The 18,339-nt window shown below is 55.0% G+C and overlaps 1 protein-coding gene across 1 annotated transcript; it reads left to right on the top strand.

Moving 5' to 3' along the window:
- The first annotated feature begins 450 nt into the window (after positions 1-450).
- On the top strand, positions 451-17,865 carry TGME49_224280 (CPSF A subunit region protein). The gene is made up of 13 exons (XM_018780043.1): positions 451-3,384; positions 3,736-4,263; positions 5,202-8,968; positions 9,849-10,487; positions 11,258-11,459; positions 11,972-12,115; positions 13,039-13,163; positions 13,983-14,098; positions 14,656-14,741; positions 15,340-15,429; positions 15,985-16,065; positions 16,342-16,722; positions 17,272-17,865. Exons 1-13 carry the CDS (start codon positions 1,069-1,071, stop codon positions 17,338-17,340), a joined length of 8,544 nt encoding a protein of 2,847 aa, XP_018635937.1. The 5' UTR covers positions 451-1,068; the 3' UTR covers positions 17,341-17,865.
- The last annotated feature ends 474 nt before the right edge of the window (positions 17,866-18,339 follow it).

The raw sequence follows: 18,339 nt of genomic DNA, 5'->3' as shown, positions 1-18,339 counted from the left end.
ATTCAGGTGGAATCAGAGCGCAGCCGTCATCTCAGGTTCCTGGTTAAACGGTACGACGTGTCTTTCGAGCAGTTCTTGGTCATGGATACATTCGAAATACCTCAGAGACATCTGTACCTGTCTGCTCTGTACAAGTACACACATTTTCCAGCGTCTTGTGCGGTGTTAAAGGCAATTTCAGCAAAAGGCGGCGGTCACTTAGTATTAGTGTCATCCGCATGCCAACGAGATGTCGATAACGGTGCAACTTGTTTGATTCACTTGCAGCACAAAAGATTAGGTTACAGCGCCTTGAAACTCAACAGACATTTTGTTTACGTTGTTTCCCAGGGCTGCAGTTTCGACCGCATGCACACGACAGCAAGAGAGAAATAACAGAGAGCATGCAGCCATCAAGGCTTGGTTTCGAGCGGAAATGCCATCGAACAAGTTCCACTTTGACGGAGCAGACGAAAAAGGCGAAGGGGGTTCTTTAAGATTCTTCGGTTCTTGTTCCTTTCCCTATTTCTTGATTCTGCGTGAAGGAAAATGCGCCAAGGGCCCGTGACAGACCTGAATTTTTGTGCGGAGGCATGTTGGTAAAATAGATGACGCTCTTCAGATCGCCAAGAAAAAGACGAGAAACCTTTGACATGGCCTGTTTCCTCGTGTTTTCCTTTTAGCATGGTCCTTGGCCTCCTGCCCAGACAACACTGGAGTCGGAGGACCAGCCGACCCCGAATTTTGTGTCCTGTTGAGAAACGCTTTTGTTCTCTCCAGATTCCGTCTTGGATTCCGTCTTACTCTGACAAAGCTTCAGTTCTTTTCCTCTGCCTTTCCCTCCGTGACTTGGTCGTTTTCTGGATCGGTGCTCCGCCCGTAGGTCTTTTTCGCTGGTGACTATGCTGTCGCCAGCTGTCTCGGCAGACCCACTGAGCGCCCTTTCTCGCTTCTTGTTCTCCTCATCCAGAGGTCAGAGAATGTAAGAAATCGCTTGGCCCCGAACTGAGGACGCTGCTGGAACCTCGGAGTCTCCCGACTCCACCTTTCCTGTCAGCTTTTCTCTGCTTCTGACCTTTCCGACACACCATGGCGCATGCTCCGTCGCGCCTCTTCGGCTTGTTCGACGAGCTGCGGAAGGCAGACCGTGTTGAACATCTTCTGCTCTGTCCGTTTGTCTCTGCCCTTCCGAGTCTCGTTGTCGCACGGCCTTCTTCTCTCGATGTCTACGATGTGACCTTCCCGCCGGTGGAGGCCTCAGACGCGGAGCCTCGCGAGCCCTCAGCCGCGGCCGGAGGAGGTTACTCTGGTGGATCTCTTCTTCCTCAGTGTGCTTCGGTCTCTGGAGAGAACGCTCCGGACTTCGAGAAGGCCGTCCCCACCCCCGTTCTGTCTTTGCGGTGCTCGACGCCCCTAGCGGCAGTGCCCCTAGCTGTTTCGGTGATTCCAGGCGCCTCGGCCGCTTCCAAAGGCTCCCAAGCGCGTTCAGTTGGCGGAAATGCATTTTTGGGTTCAGCGCCCTTCTCACCGTTTCTCCCCTTCTCCGCTTCTGTCTGCCCGCCTCTGTTCTCGCATGCGTTCCCCGGCCCTTCGCCATGTCTCCCGTCGCCTGCGGGCTCGTCTTCTGCGTTTCCTGCCGGCGAGGCTGGACGACCCCCCGCGCCAGCTGCGCGCCACACATGCCTTGGTTCCGCTTCTTCTCTCTCTCCGTTTGCCTCTGGCCCCGCCCCCGGCTCGTTCGTTCCAGGAGCCGATGCGTGCTGCTCGCTGCTCCTCGTCTTTCCAAACTACCAACTGGCGACCTGCGTCTACGATCCATTCTTCAACAGTATTCGCACCTCGACTCTGCACTCTTTCCAGAGGACGCTTGCGCCGCAGGCTGCAGCCGTTTCGCAGCTTTATGTCGATTTGTATCTCCCGAGAGACCAGCGCGGTGGCGCACCCCGGGGCGAGGGCGAAGAAGCGGGGCGAGACAAAAGGCCCCTGGGGTCTGAGCAGGCTTTCGCCGGGGGTCCCGAGGCCCTGGGAGGCTCGCGCCTGCTGGAGACAGAGCGCTGGACGGAGTCTGGGGGAGGCAAAGCCGGCCAAGGGACGACGGAGCCCCAGAAGGAAGACCAAGCCATGGTTCAGCTTTCTCAGATGCCCCTGGACTGGGCTAGACTGTGGACGCATGCCTGTGTATTCTCTGAGCAAGACACTTTGGGGACGGAAGCGAGAGATGAGACGCACGGCGGGACCGGAGACACTCTCGTGGTCGTTTCGATCGACCCCATTCACCTCGTTGTCCTCGAGTTAACGCTTCCACCCCGCTCTCTCCAGACTGTCTCTGCTTTCTCTGAGGAGAATGCTCGCAAGCAGGCCTCAACAACCTCGGGAAGCCACAAGGCGGGGTCTGGGCGAGAAGCCAAAGACACGGAGGGAGTCCAACAAGGCGATCTGCGTTCATCGCATAAAGTGGATGTCGAAAGCACTGATGAGGCGCAAACATCTAGGACGGACTCAGGGGCCTGGAAAGAAGGCGGAGGTGTGTGCCAGCTAGGGACTGCCAAGGATCCGGAGACTCTCGGGAGCGCCGAGACGAGTTTCGGACGTCGCCCTCATGGGTCGCCGGACTCCTCCTCATGCTTCGCTTCGCCCATGGCCCCCTCGGCCCTCCACCCCCCGGAGGCGTCTCCGTCTCCGTGGCTGCGGGGCCCTCTCGCGGGCCGTGGGTCCCCAGGATGCCCTGCAGAGGGAGTGATGTCCTTCCCCACTTTCTTGCCCCTTGCCCCGGCGCCGGCTGGCTTCGCGCCTCACACATTCACCCAGGAGCCGCAGGCCGGGAGTGCCACCGGTGGCGTGGAACCTCCCGGTGCGTCCACCGGCCCATACGCCCCCGTTGCGGCATCTGCGCACTCGCGACCGCAAGAAGAGCCAGTGGACCTCTCAGGGCCAGCCGTCGGCGCCCAAGCAGTCCCCGACTGGGTGTGGGGCGACCACCGAGTCATGGTGGGCGGCGCATGCGTGAGGAGCTGCTGGCACATTTCTCTGCTCGAGGATCTCCCAGCGACAGTTTGTTCGGCCTCGACGTTGAAGGCGCCTTCTCACTCTTCGCCGGCTCCGGCGGGCGCCTCTGCCCGGAAGCCGGGGTCGCTGGTAGGCCTGCGGCGACCCCCCCCGGCTCCTGAGGGCCCGGGGGGCTCCCAGGCCCATGTGGGGGAAGTGTCTGCGGGGCGAATCATTGAAATGAAAAAGGTAGCGGGACGTATGCTCCCGACTTTGGCGTTGCTCATGGAGGTTGGAGCCCTTGAGTTGGGGGGAATCTACGGCGAACTTGACCGAGGGAACAGACGCGGCGAGAAGGAACTAATGATCGTCGTTCTCGCCATCATTCCCGAGCTCAGGGAATTCCAAGTGATGCGAAAGGTAAGCGACTTGCAAAAGGGTATTCTGCGTTTGCTTTTCTTTTCAAGAGTCCTTGATATCCTCAATTTCCTCATATCCTCTGCTCCTCTGTCATTGCTTCTGGGCGGTCGCTTCTCTCGTCCTCTCCCTTGATATCCCGTCCTCTCTCTTCCTCTCGCTTCGTCTTCCTTTCTCTCCCGTCCTCTCTCTTCCTCTCGCGCTTGTTCTCTCTGCTGCATGCCCACTGCGTGCTTCGCCTCGTGCACCCTTTTCGAATCTGCTTCACTCCTCGCGTTTCCTGAGCCCCCTAGGCTCGGCGCGGTGTGCCTCAAGCGCCTCACGCTCTCCCGTTTCCTGCCTGCCTCTCCGCAGATCCAAGGCATCCTCCCGGACTCGTTTTCTCTGGTGCCGCTTCCGGCCTCTCTGGGAGGCGACCTGCTCTGCGTCTCCCCCGATACAGTGAGCGTCCTGCGAATTCGCGAGGGTGCTGGAGACCCGGCTTCGTCCCTGTCAGGCGCGGCGGCGGCGGCATCTCTGGCGCGCGGCGCGGACCCCACAAGGCCCCCTCGGAAGGGCCTTCTGTTCCCGGAGGACGAGGACGAGCACGGCCGAGCGTCGCGAATAGATGAGCGTCATTTCGAGGATGATGAGGGCGAGGCTCTCAGAGAAGAAGACCTCCTCCTCAAGGCCATTCGCAGAGGCGCAGGCAGAAACGGGGGCCTCACCCAAGTGGTAAACAGCGCAGGGCGGCAGAGATCAGAGCTGAAGGACCTACCCACCGTCATTTTCGACCAGAGCGAAATTCAAGCTGACCTCGGAGGCGCCGTTGTCCACATGATCGGAGACCAGTGCTGCCTCTTTGTCCTCAAGAACAGCGGCCGCCTTCTCCTCGCCCATTTCGTGAGCGAATCGCACGAGCCACTCTCGTAGACCCAGAGAAAAATGAACCGGACCGAAACCAGACTGCCTCGCTTTGCCCGCGGCCTCTCTCCGTGTCTCTCGCTCCCTCTCGATATACGCACTTGTATACTTGTGTCTACGTGTGTATGTGGATTCATATGTACGTATGTGGACGTACATATATATATATATATATATATATATATATATATATAAAGATAGAAGTTCCGTATTTGCGCGTATGATTGTGCTTGTGCATATGTATATATATATATACATATATATATTGATAGATGTGTACATGTCTGTCGCTTTGCGTAAGGGCCCGGAGAGGGTAGATCCGGCGGGGATGGAGGGAGCTAGATGAACATCCGTGCACTTGGTTTCCTGCTAAAAGTCTGAAAGAGAGCATGGGAGCTGAATGTGGGGTGGCAGTTATGGATGCGAAGAAAATGCCTCAGAACACACACAGCTGCAGGCTCCATGTCCTGGGTCTCTGTGTGTCTGCTGGCCTCTCCTGTGCATTCGCTTGTCTTCGATGTCTTTCTTCCGTTTTTTTGCCGTCTTCACGACTGCTTGTCCATGTCTCTGAGTAGCTGTAAGACCTACGTTTCGGCTTTATACATGTCTGCTTGGTTTGCTATGAATACAAAGACTTGGGTCTGCAGCTGTGGTCAAGGGGCTTCAAGGGCCTCCTACGTTTGTTCATGCACAGCCACGATTCACCTCGTCCGACCAAACGCGCACCGCGAAACGGCAACATGTCTCCCTGTTGTCGCTGTGTCATTCTGTGTCTTTGTTTTTCGTATTTTCTCTCATTTCTTTCTACGTTTTCGCTCTTTACGTCTTCGTCGCTGTGTGCGCATTTCTTTTTTTCGTTCTCCCCAGTTCTGTACATATATTTATCTGTTGATGTTTTTCGCGTCTGTTTTGTCCAGGTGTCTCCGACGCCGAGTGTAGGAGTGACAGATATTTTTTGGAGTTCTCCTTTGATTTCTCTGCCTTCGCCATCGCGGCTTCCTCCTCCGGCTTTTTCGCCCTCTCTGCTGGACGTCTTCCCGTCTCAGACAGTTGCGTCGTGCTATCTGTCTCCTGCATCTCTCTCTTCGCTCGCCCCCGCGCTCGCACCGGCTCCGTCCTCGCCAGTGTCTCCAGGGTCTCCAGTGTCTCCGGGGTTCGCAGTGGCCCTGGGGGGCTGCTCGCAGGCAGCATCGGGTCTATCACTTTTGGTGTTTTCTCCAACGAGCTTGGAGACAACGCGGCCGCCCTCGCAAGTCTCACCCTTCTCTCTCTACTTGCGTCGCTTCGACGACAGCGCTGGGCGCGTGGTATGGAGACGCGCGAGCGAGGAACCTCAGGTGGAGACGCGGGGCTTCTCGGTCGGGGCCGGGTGGACGCTGCTGGGGGCTTCGACCCGCAAATCCCTTGGTGCGCGGGGTGTCGAAGACCCGGAAGAGGAGACAGGCCGGCAGCTGTTCACTTTGGACGGGAAGGAACTCCTGGAGGTCGACCCCCGCGGCGACCTTCAGCTGGCTCGGCAGGAGGCCCCCATTCTTCGTCTCGAAGAAGAGAGTGAAAGGTGGCGTTTGAGAGATGAGGGTGACAACATGCCGCCGTCTGGGGCTCTGGAAGGGTCTCTGTGTCTCCCCGACCATGGGGTCTCTGCGGCGTTGGCCAATCGCCTGTCTCCAGGGGCGTGTGAGACGGACTCGACGACCGCGCCGAGAAATCCTGGTCGGTTTCTCAGGTGGCTCTGCATGCTGCGCCCCACAACCCCACAGGGACAGCAGACACCGTCGACGTGGACAGGGTCTCCGGTCCAGGGGGATGTCGATCTGGCCCTCGCCGAGTCCCTGGGGGCGGAGGCGGGCCGCGACGGCCCGTGGGTCCTTCCGTCCTTCAATGTCGTCCTCGTGGACGTTCTCTGCATGCCGCGGAGTGGCGCAGTTCGGGACTTTGCCGAGTTCCCACCCCACATTTCCTTTGAGGCCCTTCTTGCGGCTCCCTCGCCCCAAACATCGTACCCGTCCCTGCCTGCACCGACCGCGAAGCCGGCGTCGGAGAACGGGATCCCTCCTCCGCCCCCACCCCCGCCTCCGCCCCCAGCGGCTTCTTCCTCGGGGCAGGTCGCCGCTTCTTCTCCGTGTTTCCAATCCGCAGCAGGTCTTCTGAGCACTTGGGGCAGCACGACCTGGCTAGCTGCTCTGGGCCTGCGCCAGTTCGGCCGGATCGTCTTTTCTCAGCGAGCTGTCCCCAGTGTCTCCAAGCTGGCCGCGAGTCTCCGCAGCGATCACCTCGCCCCTCTCGGGGCGCTCTGGGCTCTGGAGGCCTTCCCGCTCCGGTCGCGCCCCACGCGGGACGCGGGCGAGGGCGGGGACGAGCATCCGCGGTGGGGGCGGAGGCGCGGGTCAAGAGGTCCCGGCGTTCCGAAGCACCGCCTACTGCTTGCGACCTCGAACCCCCAGGATCGGAGACACCCCGGGCGAACCGTCGTCTGCCAGATCTCGCCCAAGTTCCTCCGAGAAGAAGAACGCGCCCCCGACGAAGGGGAGCTCGAAATCTTTCAAACGCCGGGCCTCCCACGGGTCAGGGAGAATCCCCGAAGTCCCCTGACTCTCTCGGGGTCGCCGCAAACCGCCTTTTGCCTCGCCAAGGCGACTGTGGGGTGCGGAACAATGTGTGACGGCCTGCTCGTGTTTCAAGTGGCGACAGACGAGATGCGCGTTGTCGCCGGCCTCATGCCTTCGCTCCTCATCGGGGCGCTCCCTGCGGCTTCCTGGGGCGTCTCGGAGAGCGACATGCAATCTCCCGCGGAGGAACGGGCCTCCAACGACCTTGGGCTCGAGCCAGAGGTGCCGAAGGCGAGTGGCTTGGCAGGTGAAGGCTCGCAGAGACCGGGTGTCGCTGCTGTTGCCCCTTCCGCCACTTCAAGAGTCACCGCAATTCAGGCGCGGGTGTGTGAACCGTTCGTTGTTGCGCTCGACTCGGAGTTCCGGTTTTCCCTCTGGCGCTTAAAGCGTTCTGTTGCCGCGAATCTGTGCGAAGAACTTCTGCAAGTCTACAGCGACCATCAGCAGCAGCAGGCGCTGCTGGAGGGTCTGGACGAGCAGGAGAGAACGAACTTGTCTTTCTCTGCCGCGGAGCCGTTGCTTTCTTCTCGGCCAGAAATCGACAGGCTGCTTCCTCGGGTGCCCGCCAAGCTTCTCCCGGTCTCGCTGCGCCGCGCCAAGGTGAAGTCTCTCCAACTGTTCCCCTTTCAGCGGATGTCTGCATGCGCGGCGCGAGGCGAGGAAGCCGTGAAGGACGAGAAGACGGAACGCGCATGCGGTGGCCAGCCGCCCGAGACAGGCGCAGACACTGAGAAGCTCGCGGGAGAGCATGGCGGGAATCCGAAACCGAGACACTCGCTGACATCGAGCCTGGGGCGCGCGAGTCGGCAGCCAGGCACGTCGAAAAATGGAACAGTTCTCTTGTGCGCAGTGACCCTGCAACAGGGCATGCAGGTGCTGCAGATCGTTGACCTATTCTCGATGTCTGTTCTCTTCTACTCCACGGACTTGCTTTTGGTGCCGCCGATTTTGAGAAACGTCGGCCTGCCTTGTGGATCCAAGGGCTTGGGTGTCTCCCGCCAGGTTCGCGAGGCCTGCTCAGATGCCGCGCGCGCTCTCTCCTCGCCCTCTGCGGATCCGCGGCCAGACAGAGCCCAAGGCTCCGTCGCCGCGCTCCACCGCGGTCGTGTCTCCTTTCGCAGGGCTCTCGCGGGGGCGCCGGAGACCGCGTGGCAGCCCCAGGGCCGACAGGTGAAGGCAGAGGCCTCCGAGGAGACAGAGACTCTTCCTCGAGACGCCGCGATGGAAGAGTTGAGGGACGCGGAGGCCAGTCCCCCTGACGGCTGCGCCTATCACGAAGAAGGGGAGCGCGCCCCGAAGAGACATTGCTCCGGCGGGGAGGCGCCCGGCAAAGAGACCGAAGCTACAGAGAGCTTATGGACCTCGCCGCTGTTACTCTCCGACTGCATCGAGGAAGTCCTGGGGGCGGAGTTGGTAGACTTGAGCCCTCGCGGCGAACATGGGGAGCGCACAGACGAGGACCATGGCCCGACGCTCGTCGTCTTCATCACAGGGAGGCCGGTGCTCATCTATCGCGCCTTTTCGTTCTCTCTCGGGCAGGCTGTGGACGCGAAGAAGCAGGACTCTGTGCGCGTTCCTTCGTCAAAAACAGCTGGGACCCCAGGGGTGTCTCCAGGTCTCGAACACTGCTTCCCCGAAGCCCACCCGCGATTCCCTTTCCGGTTCTCTCTTGTTGTCCACGATGTCGCAGACCCCATTCCCAGTCACCTTCCTCCGGCCTTTTCTGACCTGTCTCCTCTACAGTCTTCTCCTCAGGCGTCTCTGCAAGCGTCTCCGCTCTCTGCGCTCGCTCGGGCTGACCGCGGGACTGGCGCCGCGCTGGCCGAGTCCCAGTTCTCTTCGGGGGCTGTTGTCCCCTTTGAGGGCATCCGTGGCTCTGGGAGCGGCGCCTTCATCGTACCGCCCTGTCGCTCGAAGCCGGGACTCGGAGACGCGCATGCAGAGGCCTTCGAAGAGACTCAAGGCCCGCCAGTCTTGTGGATCTTCAGCGAACGAAACGAACTCTTCGTTCACCCCCATGCACGCCGGGATGTGATCGCCGTCGCCCCCTTCAACAATGAAGCCTCTCCAGAAAGGTAAGATTCAATCTCTCTCCTACGACCAGTTGACGTATATATCTATATATATCTATATCTATCTATCTATCTATCTATCTATCTATCTATCTATATATATATATATATATATCTTTCTAAATATATACAAGTTTACACGCGCGTCTTTACAGAGATAAAAGATTCACTTATGCCCGCATGTGCATACATACACATATGTATATGTCGACGTGAAAGAAGGCCTACGCGTTTCTCTTGCTCTACACACGCTCACTCATGATTCCTCTATGCTTATCGAGATTTCTCTCTCTGCACATTTCCCCGGTGTTTTGCGCTGCGCGTCGAGACGGGAGATGTCTGCTCGACCGGTCTTTATGGCTTCGAGACACTATGCGTCCAGTTCGTCCTTTGAAAACAAGCTGCTTCTTTTGAGGAAGTCAAGCTCTGCCTCGCGATGTCTCAGTCCGCGTGCACATTCTCTGCATGCAACTCTTCGTCTGTTCAGCCGGTCCATGACTTTTTTACGTTTCCAACTTCTTCGCTAGAACCCCAGCTGCATCTGCACGCTCACACTGGAGGCTGTTCTCTCGATTTTTATTCTCTGTTTTCTTTCGTGTGCTCCTTCTTCCTCCACGCTCTCGCTCGTCCACATTCGCAACCATCTGCCCCTGCCTGGTGTCTTCCTGCTTCGCCTCCACTGCTTGAGGCGTTGCCGCAAACCCTGGGGACTAAAAAGTTCTTTTCTGCACCCCAGACGATCTCTCTCTGACACCCGCTGAGCCTTTGTAGAGGCGACATGCGCCAGCCACCAACTGTGTGCGGCCTCACGACGCGCGTTCCTTGTCACCACAGCGCAATCATCGTGCCTGTCCCTTGCTGTTTCGTTTTCCGCCGTCTCCAGCTTCTTCTCTTTGACCAGCGAGTCTTGCCTGGAGCTCTCGGAGTTGCTCTTCTCTCCGACTTTGGACTTCCTGGCTGCCGCCTCAACGGGGTCGCCCTGCGCGCAGGTCGAGCTGCGCGCTCCCTGGCCGTGTCTCACGGTACCAGTACACTTCAGTCCCTGCCGGGTGTGTGTCTCTGCCGGCGGATCTTACCTGCATCCGTCGACCGGCCGGAAACCTCAAAGCTCGCCTTTCGCGCGGCCGTTGGACGTCCGTGTCAAGACGCCCCACAGTCCCCAGGGGCCTTCTGCTGTGCTGCGCTTCCCCTCGGACATTTCGACGCTTCTGCGGTCCGCTCTCGCTTCCTCGGCGCCGCCTCGCGGCCGGCTGTTCGCGGTTGCAGGCTGGCACGATGTGGAGGAGAACCCAATGGTCGCCGAGTGCTTGGCAGAGCGCAACGCCCTGCAGCTGGAGCAGCTGGAGCTCGAGGGCCGGCGGAAGCGCGGCGAGGACTTGCGCGCAGATGACAGTCAAGACGAAATCGCTCCAAATCCGTACCTCGTTGCATGCACAGACAAACGCGTGGAGGCGGCAGGGAAACTGGGGAAGCTGTACGAGGTTCGACTCTACCACGAATTCGACCTGCACAGGCCTGTTGGGTACGCGAGTGGGAAGTCGCTCCAAAGGGAGAAGGGGACGAGCGAAAGGTTCTTCGGACGCGCGCGAACAGAGAGCGTTTTCGCGTTCTTCAACGTGAAGTACAACACATTCAAAATCGATGAAACCTGCGTTTACATCTGTGCCGGTGAATCTTCGCGTGAGCAGCTGTGCATCTTCCGAATAAAGGAAGAAAGGACCTTTTGACAAGGAGCTGTCATGCCGGTCCTTTCACCGTATGCAGACATACGGAATACACATGCGCGGCTTCATATATGTCCATCCACTTGTAGCTGCTAGAATGTGAATGCCGTGATGGTCGGGTGGATAGTTTCGCAGGAGAAATCTGAGTCTAGTCCATTCATCTCTTTCGCAAACTGTGAATGCTGTACTTGTCTATAATGGCTACGAGTCTGCCCCGTTGGAACTGCTGGTGCTCAGCGTGCACAGATGAGGAGACGATGGATTTTGTTTTGGAAAAAGATAGGAAGAAACTGCTCGATTGGAAAAATGGATGTGAAATGCGTTTCGAATGGCGACCTTTTGAGAATCAACTGCTCTCACTCTTTTTTTCTACTTTTTTATGAGCACCCAAACTGGAGAAAAAAGAATATATCCGAAACATATGTTACAGGCGTTGCATTTCTTTCCAGACTTCGAAACATCCTTGCACTTCGACGTGCTATTAAACTCCACAAAACCTTGTGGAAAAAGTGTACATCTGCAGAACGCCGATCGTCTCCTGGCCTTCCGCTTCGCTTTCTTCTTGCAGGACATACACGCTGAGGACTTGCGAAGAAGTTCTCAGTCTCTCCTTCGTCGTTTTGGATGGGGTCGAGCATCTCGCCGCGGGTGTGGGGGTGCCTCTGTCTGAGAACGTCGAGTGCGGCGGCCGCGTTTATCTTTTCAAGCTTCCCGAGTCTTCTTTGCGAGTTGTGCCGGCTGGAAACGCAGGCGACGCCCCGACAGAAGAGGTCCGTTCGACAGCCGTTCTGCAAAGACTCCTGTGCGAGGTGAAGCGTCGCCCAGCCGACCACCCGCACAGCTGTCTACCGGCAAATGCATCCCCAGAAAAACATACACGTATTTTATGTGAACTGCACAGCTTTTTTCTGAGCAGCCGAACAGATAGAAACCATCGGTGCTTCTCATCCAGAATAACTGTGCCCCTGTCCTCTTCCCTGCATAAGGTCATTCACCCGCAGTGGGGACTCAGAAAGATCGCTGGACGCGACAAGAAGAAAAGCACAGGAAGAGCGGCGTAGCAAGAGGAATCGAATTGTGAGGGAGAGATGGAGTGCGAACGTTTTTGGTTGCCCTTAAGTTTGCGTTCGTAGTTCACCACACCGTGTCGTCTCTTGTGCCCCCATTCACCTCGATGTACATTTTTGTTTGGGTGTTTGCATGCATATGCAGACATATGTATGTGCATGCGCCCACTGTGTTGACGACGATGGACATCTTGAAGTTGTGTCTAACCGTTCAGGCCGAGTTCGGGACTCCGGAGCGCCTCGAATTGTTCGCGGACATCGTGCTCAACGGACCAGTCACTGTCGTTGGAAGTTTCTTCTCTTCACCTGCAGAACGGAGCTACGTTGTCCACTCTGTCGGACCGAGGCTCTTCGTCCACGTACGTACCGAAATGTTTCATCCATTCTTGTCCCTCTTCACGCCTTCTTAATCTACTCGTTCCTACATCTCAACCGATGTAATCATATATATATATATATATAAATGCATGAAGACTCCTCTTATTGTTTCGCCTCATCTCCCTTTGTCGCTCGATCTATCTATATCTATCTGTATGTATCCGTATGGATCTGTCAAGATGTATTAATATCTGCCTCGCTGTGTCTCTCCTTCTCTATCTATCTATCTGTCTACTCATCCGTCGACGTCTCTATTTCTATCCATATACATCTACCTACCTATGTGCATCGACCTACAGCTATTTATCGGGGTCTCTATATCTAGCTCTGTCTGTCTATGCCCGTATCTATCTACCTACCTGTCTATATTCATCTACGTCTTTTGACACCCGTCTATCCAGAGTGACCAATATCAATCTATATATATATATATATGTATATATATTTATATGTTTATGTCTGTATATATATATATATATATATATATACATATATCTGAACGTATATGTGGACGTGTACGTGGATGTGTGGGTCGACTCCAGGAATTTGTCTGTGAAGATGGATTGGGATTCGAAAGATTTTCGTTTTTGCATGGGAGCCTGGGAACTTGGTGCAAGTGTTCGCAGATGTAAACGTACGTAGTCTTCGTCACTTGGATGCCTAAGTCCATTTATTTGTACACCTCGATGTATGTCTCTGCACATTGTTTTTGTATGCATGTTGAAAAATGTTCAACAGGGGATCGAAAAGCGCATATATATATATATATATATATATATATATATATCCATAGGCTATCAACTGCTGGACTGCGCGTCTCGGTCAGGCAGAGTGCTCTCTGAGTATCGGTGCGGTCATTCGTGCGCCGGGTCGGATCTGCCCAACGGTGTTCTGTTTTCTCTAGGAAATGGAAGGCAGCAAGTTCTTGCGGGGCGCCTTCAGCGACGCCTCTGTCTGTGTGACTTCTGTCGCAAATATCCGAAACTTCTTTCTCCTCGGCGATGCCCTCAAGGGTCTGAATCTCGTCTCGTAAGTCAAGATTGGTTCCCCCGCATGGTGCCCGCTTCCTTTGCATGCGTCGCTTTCCAGAAGCAATGAGGTTGCAAAGCGCCTTTCTCTAGTGAATCGCGTCCGCGTCGAGCACACGGTCGCCGCTCTGCATGAGCGTTTGAGGACAATCAGTCTCTTCCTCTGAGCTGTGCAGTGCCCTTTGTTCCGAAACTCGTATCGCGCGCGTCGACCTCGTCGATGGGTGCAGTCTCGGTGAAGGTTTCTCAGAACCTTGGACGAAGTCTGGAGCACAGCCTTCCGTGGAAGCGAGCGTACGTTTGTCTTTCTCTCTCGGAGACATTTTGGGGAGTCTGCCTGTCGAGTCCGACTTCTCGCTCCGCGTTGCTCTTCTCTGTTTCCTGGGCCGCCGCCACAGGCGTTGAGTGCTCTTCAGCGTATTTGATAAACCTCCCTTTTCGCTCGCGCCGAACAAACATGGCGTCCACTCAGGTAGTCTGCTTCTGGGTCGGACGTCAAGCCACGCGCTCCCGAGAAAAGGAGAGCAAACCCGACACAGAGGTGTGGAGAGAACGGTTTTCCACAAAAGAAGAGAACTCGCCGTTCTTCGCTTTTTTCTCGTTTCTTGCGCTTTTCCTCCTTCTCGCGACGCCGAGTCGTCGACCGGAGCGTTCGGGAACCGTCTTTGCTGTGTCAAGAGCAAGAGAAGCGATCGCTTTGTCTGCTGTGAACGTAGAGGAGAGGACGAACGGCTGTCAACTCCTCGTGAGCTTGAAAGGAGGAAAGCAGGCCTTTTTTTCCGAGAAAAAGAACACCCAGAGTCTCCTCTCTTTGCTGCAGGTGGGAATACCACGCAGAAGCCGACTCACGGAAAATGATCCGAGTTTCGCGTACTTTCCCCAAGTCGAATTTGCCCGTCGTCGCTTGCAGCTTCCTCACTTACGAGAATCTCCTCGGTGAGAGAAAGGGAAACAGTGTATCCGAGGTTTTGATACAAGGACGAAAGAAATGAAAAGTTGCACTCGAGTCGCCACCGGAGGCCTGAGGCCTCGCGAAACGCGAACATGTTAAAACGTCTTCAGCACAGTCCTAGACGCCGTCATCGGTGATGCGGACGTGCCTCTCCATACGCAAACGCCTGGGTCCTGATCTCGTTACACGCATGTACACCAGATCGTATGCATGCGCCTATCCTATTCATACAGAAAAGGCGACGATGTATATATATATATATATATATATATATATATATATATATATATATATATATATGTATACATATATATATATATATATACGTTGATGCATAGAGACTCATTCATGCACACAGAAATATACAGATGTTTATGTAGATTCTTGTAGATTACGTCGCGATGAGAACTGATATGTCGATGTCTGTGTCGATGCACGGACAAGGGCGTCGTGGGGAGGAGATATGTATGAGCATGTTCAGAGAAACAGTGTGTTTCAGTTGAAAGTTGCAGATGTCGTTGGAGAGTTCCTTTCTCCACAGGAATGCTGGCGACGGACATCGACGGGAACGTCAGACTGTTTTGCTACAACGCCGACAAGAATTCTCCCGGCTTTGAGAAGCTCGACGTACGTGAGCCTCGATGTCCTTCTTTGACAGGTTGAGGAGCACCCGTATATATACAGTTCAGCATCCCCTGTCTCCATTTCTTCTGGAGAGAGCGGAGTCTGAAGGTTCGGCACCAGTGTGTGGGAGCGTTTGTGTTTTTTCTCTCGGATCGCTGGCTCTTCATTTCGCTTCTTTCTTGCCGCCTTCTCCTCCTGCGACGTCGATACATCTGCCCGTTCTGAGCTTTCGCATCCGGTCGAGTGCTCCCCATCACGTCGGCGTTCCTCTGGAGGCGATTGCCGTCACTTTGGGCTGTGCCGTTTCGCACATCGAAAATAGGAACGATTAGCCAAATACGTGATGAGAAAACTGCGCAAGTCCGCCATGTTTCGTTTGTCTCTGCCAAAGCCTCTGCTCCCGATGCCTCACCACCTACGCGGAGCCAGGTGAACATGAAGTGTAACGAAGCAGTTGGTTTTCACATGCGCCAGACAGTTTCTCGATTCGCTTGTCGAGTTTCTCAGCACCCAGTTCGCGATCCGCCTTTGGTCCGTCCGCGAGTGCTCTTTGTCTCCATATCTGCGCGGTGTCGTTGCGAATTCTTGCAACTTCTCTCAGATTCTTCAGTGCGACGCAGAAGACCGCTGTGCCGCCGGCTGCGTGGTGAAGCTTCAGCAATTTGTGGTGGACTCCGAGACAGTCGCTTCGGTAGGCTTCGATTCGATTTCCACGGATTCCGCGAAAGTCGTTTCCACTTCGAAATGGGTGTCTGAGATGCACCGGTGTGCTGGAGAGTCGACTCTGCCCAAGTTGGTTCCGTTTCTGCATAGCGGTTTTCAGGATACCTGTCGGTTCGTCGTCACACTGCGTTAGTCCTGTGAACATCCATTCGGTGGGAGACATCCTTAGAAGAACTTTTTCCAGCAAGAAACGGGTGTGCAGGATAAAAGAGTCTCATGGGACCTGAGGTTTCGACGAGAAAGCGCAGGCGGGTGCAACTGGATAAAAGTCTGTCTTCGACGAGTCTCAGATTCAGGAAAAAAGGATCCGAAGAGAAGAAGACCGAGCAGAGGAAACAGGAGGCAAGCGAGGAGACCCCGAGAAATGCTTTCGTCTGCGAGCCGGCGCTTCTGTCTTTGTTTCAAGCAGCCTCAGCTCGGTCGTGGACATCGTTCCTCACTTTGTACACCTCGAAACATCTGGACGGCTCTCCTCTTCGCGCGAATCGACCTCGTTTTGAAATGTTCTTTTCTTTGCTTCCAGTTGGGAGAAGCTGCTGACAGCTCCACGCTCGTCTTCCGCCTCCTCGCGTCTGACAGTTATTCTTTCCTTCAAACTCTGCAAGTGAGAAAGGCGACATGTGCCTGTCGTGACCTTCTGCTGGCGTCGTTCGCGTGCGCCTCGTTTCGTTCTTGTCTCTGCGTTTCTCGTTTCGTCTTTCATCCCTATTTTTTACCGCGTCGCAGCCCCCCAAAGTCTACTTGGCCTCTCGCAGCTTGCTCTCACGCCCTTCTCGTTTCTGTTTCGTCGTTGTCTCGGTGTCGGTCTCCACACTTCGTTTTGCTCGAATTTCTTGTTCTCCTTCCACCGTGCATCTCATGTCTGTCAATGTTTTTCCAGGATCGAATGGCGCAATACCTGCCGGAGCCGCTGGGTCTGTTTCTCCCCGCGGGGCGTCTGCCTGTTGGAGACGTCTCTGTCTGGACCAAGTGGAACTTTCGTTCTTCTTCTCTCGTCTCCGACGCCGACGACCAAGTCTTGGGTGCCCGCAAACGAATGCTCGACACCACACTGTTGAAGGTGTTCCCCTTCCTCTCCCTCCCCGTGCTCGCGGGCCTCTTGTGCCCGTATATAAGCCGAAGGAGGCGGCGGGCCGCAGAGTCGGCGACGAAGAGCGAGACGAGTGTCCCCACGGACGCCAGCGCCGGGGCGCATAGGGAGGCTTTCGTGGAGGAAGCTGAAGAAGCAGAGTCAAGTACTTTTTCCCAGTTCGACTCCCTGGTAAGACGTCGTGAACTGGAGAAAACAATGCAGAGTGCATGCGTTTTTCCTCGGGAGGTTCGTTCGCCTTCGTTTCGCGTACTCAGTCTGGAGAGTATCGGATTCGGGCCTCTACTGCTCTGAATGGTCTCGCGAAGTTTTTTTCTCCCTACTGTTTGCTGCATTCGAGACTCCTCGTCTGCAAAGCTGCATGCAGCTCCCCTTGGAGGAAAAGATAGACCGCCAAGTGCTCTGTGATTGCGGCGAAAAGCCGCCGCCTTTTGGACTGCGTAGGACAGTCGGTGACTTCTCCCTTTCACGGCATTTGCGTTTTGTTCTTCTTGTTACTTGTGGATAAGACGCTCTATCCAGTTTGGATGAAAACAGCGTGGCTGTTGTTGTTGTCGTAGCTTGCCTCACTTCACTGTCGAAAGACAGTTCTTCTTATTCATCTCCTTTAAACACACAAATGAAGCACAATTCAAACCTATTCCATCTGCACTAGGCTAGAAGTTGAAACGATTCTTTTTTCAAGAGAATTTCATCTTTGTCTCCTCGCTGTTTTTGCAGGCTTCCTTGCGGCAGTTTCTCGTGGCTTCTGGAGCGCTCGAGGGCGCATACACTCGCTTGCTCGTCTGAGCGAGGCTGCTGACACAGAGACTTGTTCATTCTCTTCTTCTGTCTGTTCCAGCGCATTTGGTGTTCCGAATTCCTGTTCAACGTCACTTCCGATTTCCTGTTCCCTTCGGCATCTCCTCACTGCATTATGTTTAGTCCCCTCTGCTCTTCGGTCTGTCTCGGACTCCCCGTTGGTCCCCAAAGTCTGCGTCGTGGATCTTTGCATTTCCAAATGTCCACACGCAAGTCGTCGGTTGGCAGTCAAAAACAGTTCCAAGATGTTCCATCACCGAATCGACGCGAGAAACTTCCAAAAAGAACGCAAAAAAATGTTAAAGGAAAGTCTGTTGCTCGAGCGTGAGGGAACCCGCCTGCTGTTCCATGTTTCCTACGTCCCCGTGGAGGAGATACACATCCATCCACCTGCTCAAGGGCACCCACATACACACATGCTGCCTTAGATACCTCGCTACTCCTCTCTACTTACACATCCATATATACATATATATATATATATATATATATGTATGTATATATGCTTATTTGCCGACATGGACCTGTGCAGGCGTTTGCATTTACACTCGCCTATTCGTATATTTTGTGCACACTATGAATATATATATATATATATATATATATATGCACTTTAAAATACTTACTGTGGCAACTGTGTCCATGACATTTGTGCAAGGAAGTTGTCTGGATATCCATCTGTGCACTGCCCTATATGGATTTGCTAGTCTCCATGGAGTGTTCACATGTCTGCATCCACACCTAAATAAATGTTTACATTGGAGAACTTAAATAAATGTTTACATTGGAGAACTTAAATAAATGTTTACATTGGAGAACAGAGTCACGAACAGGCCGTGTTGAGGCCTACGTGTATTTTGGGTAAACGTGAGGTGCGGAGGCTGAGGCGTAGCGCCTCTGTATGCCTTCGCAAATGAGTTCCCAGAGAGTCACAATTTTCTAGGCGAACAGGAAGAGACAGAGTGGAAGTTCACCAGCGAAGCGGGC

The sequence above is a fragment of the Toxoplasma gondii genome, chromosome X (genome assembly GCF_000006565.2).
Source record: "Toxoplasma gondii ME49 chromosome X, whole genome shotgun sequence".
NCBI classification, from domain to species: Eukaryota; Apicomplexa; class Conoidasida; order Eucoccidiorida; family Sarcocystidae; genus Toxoplasma; species Toxoplasma gondii.
The sequence above is the reverse complement of the archived record's forward strand: the minus strand, read 5'-3'. Positions and strand labels throughout refer to the sequence as shown.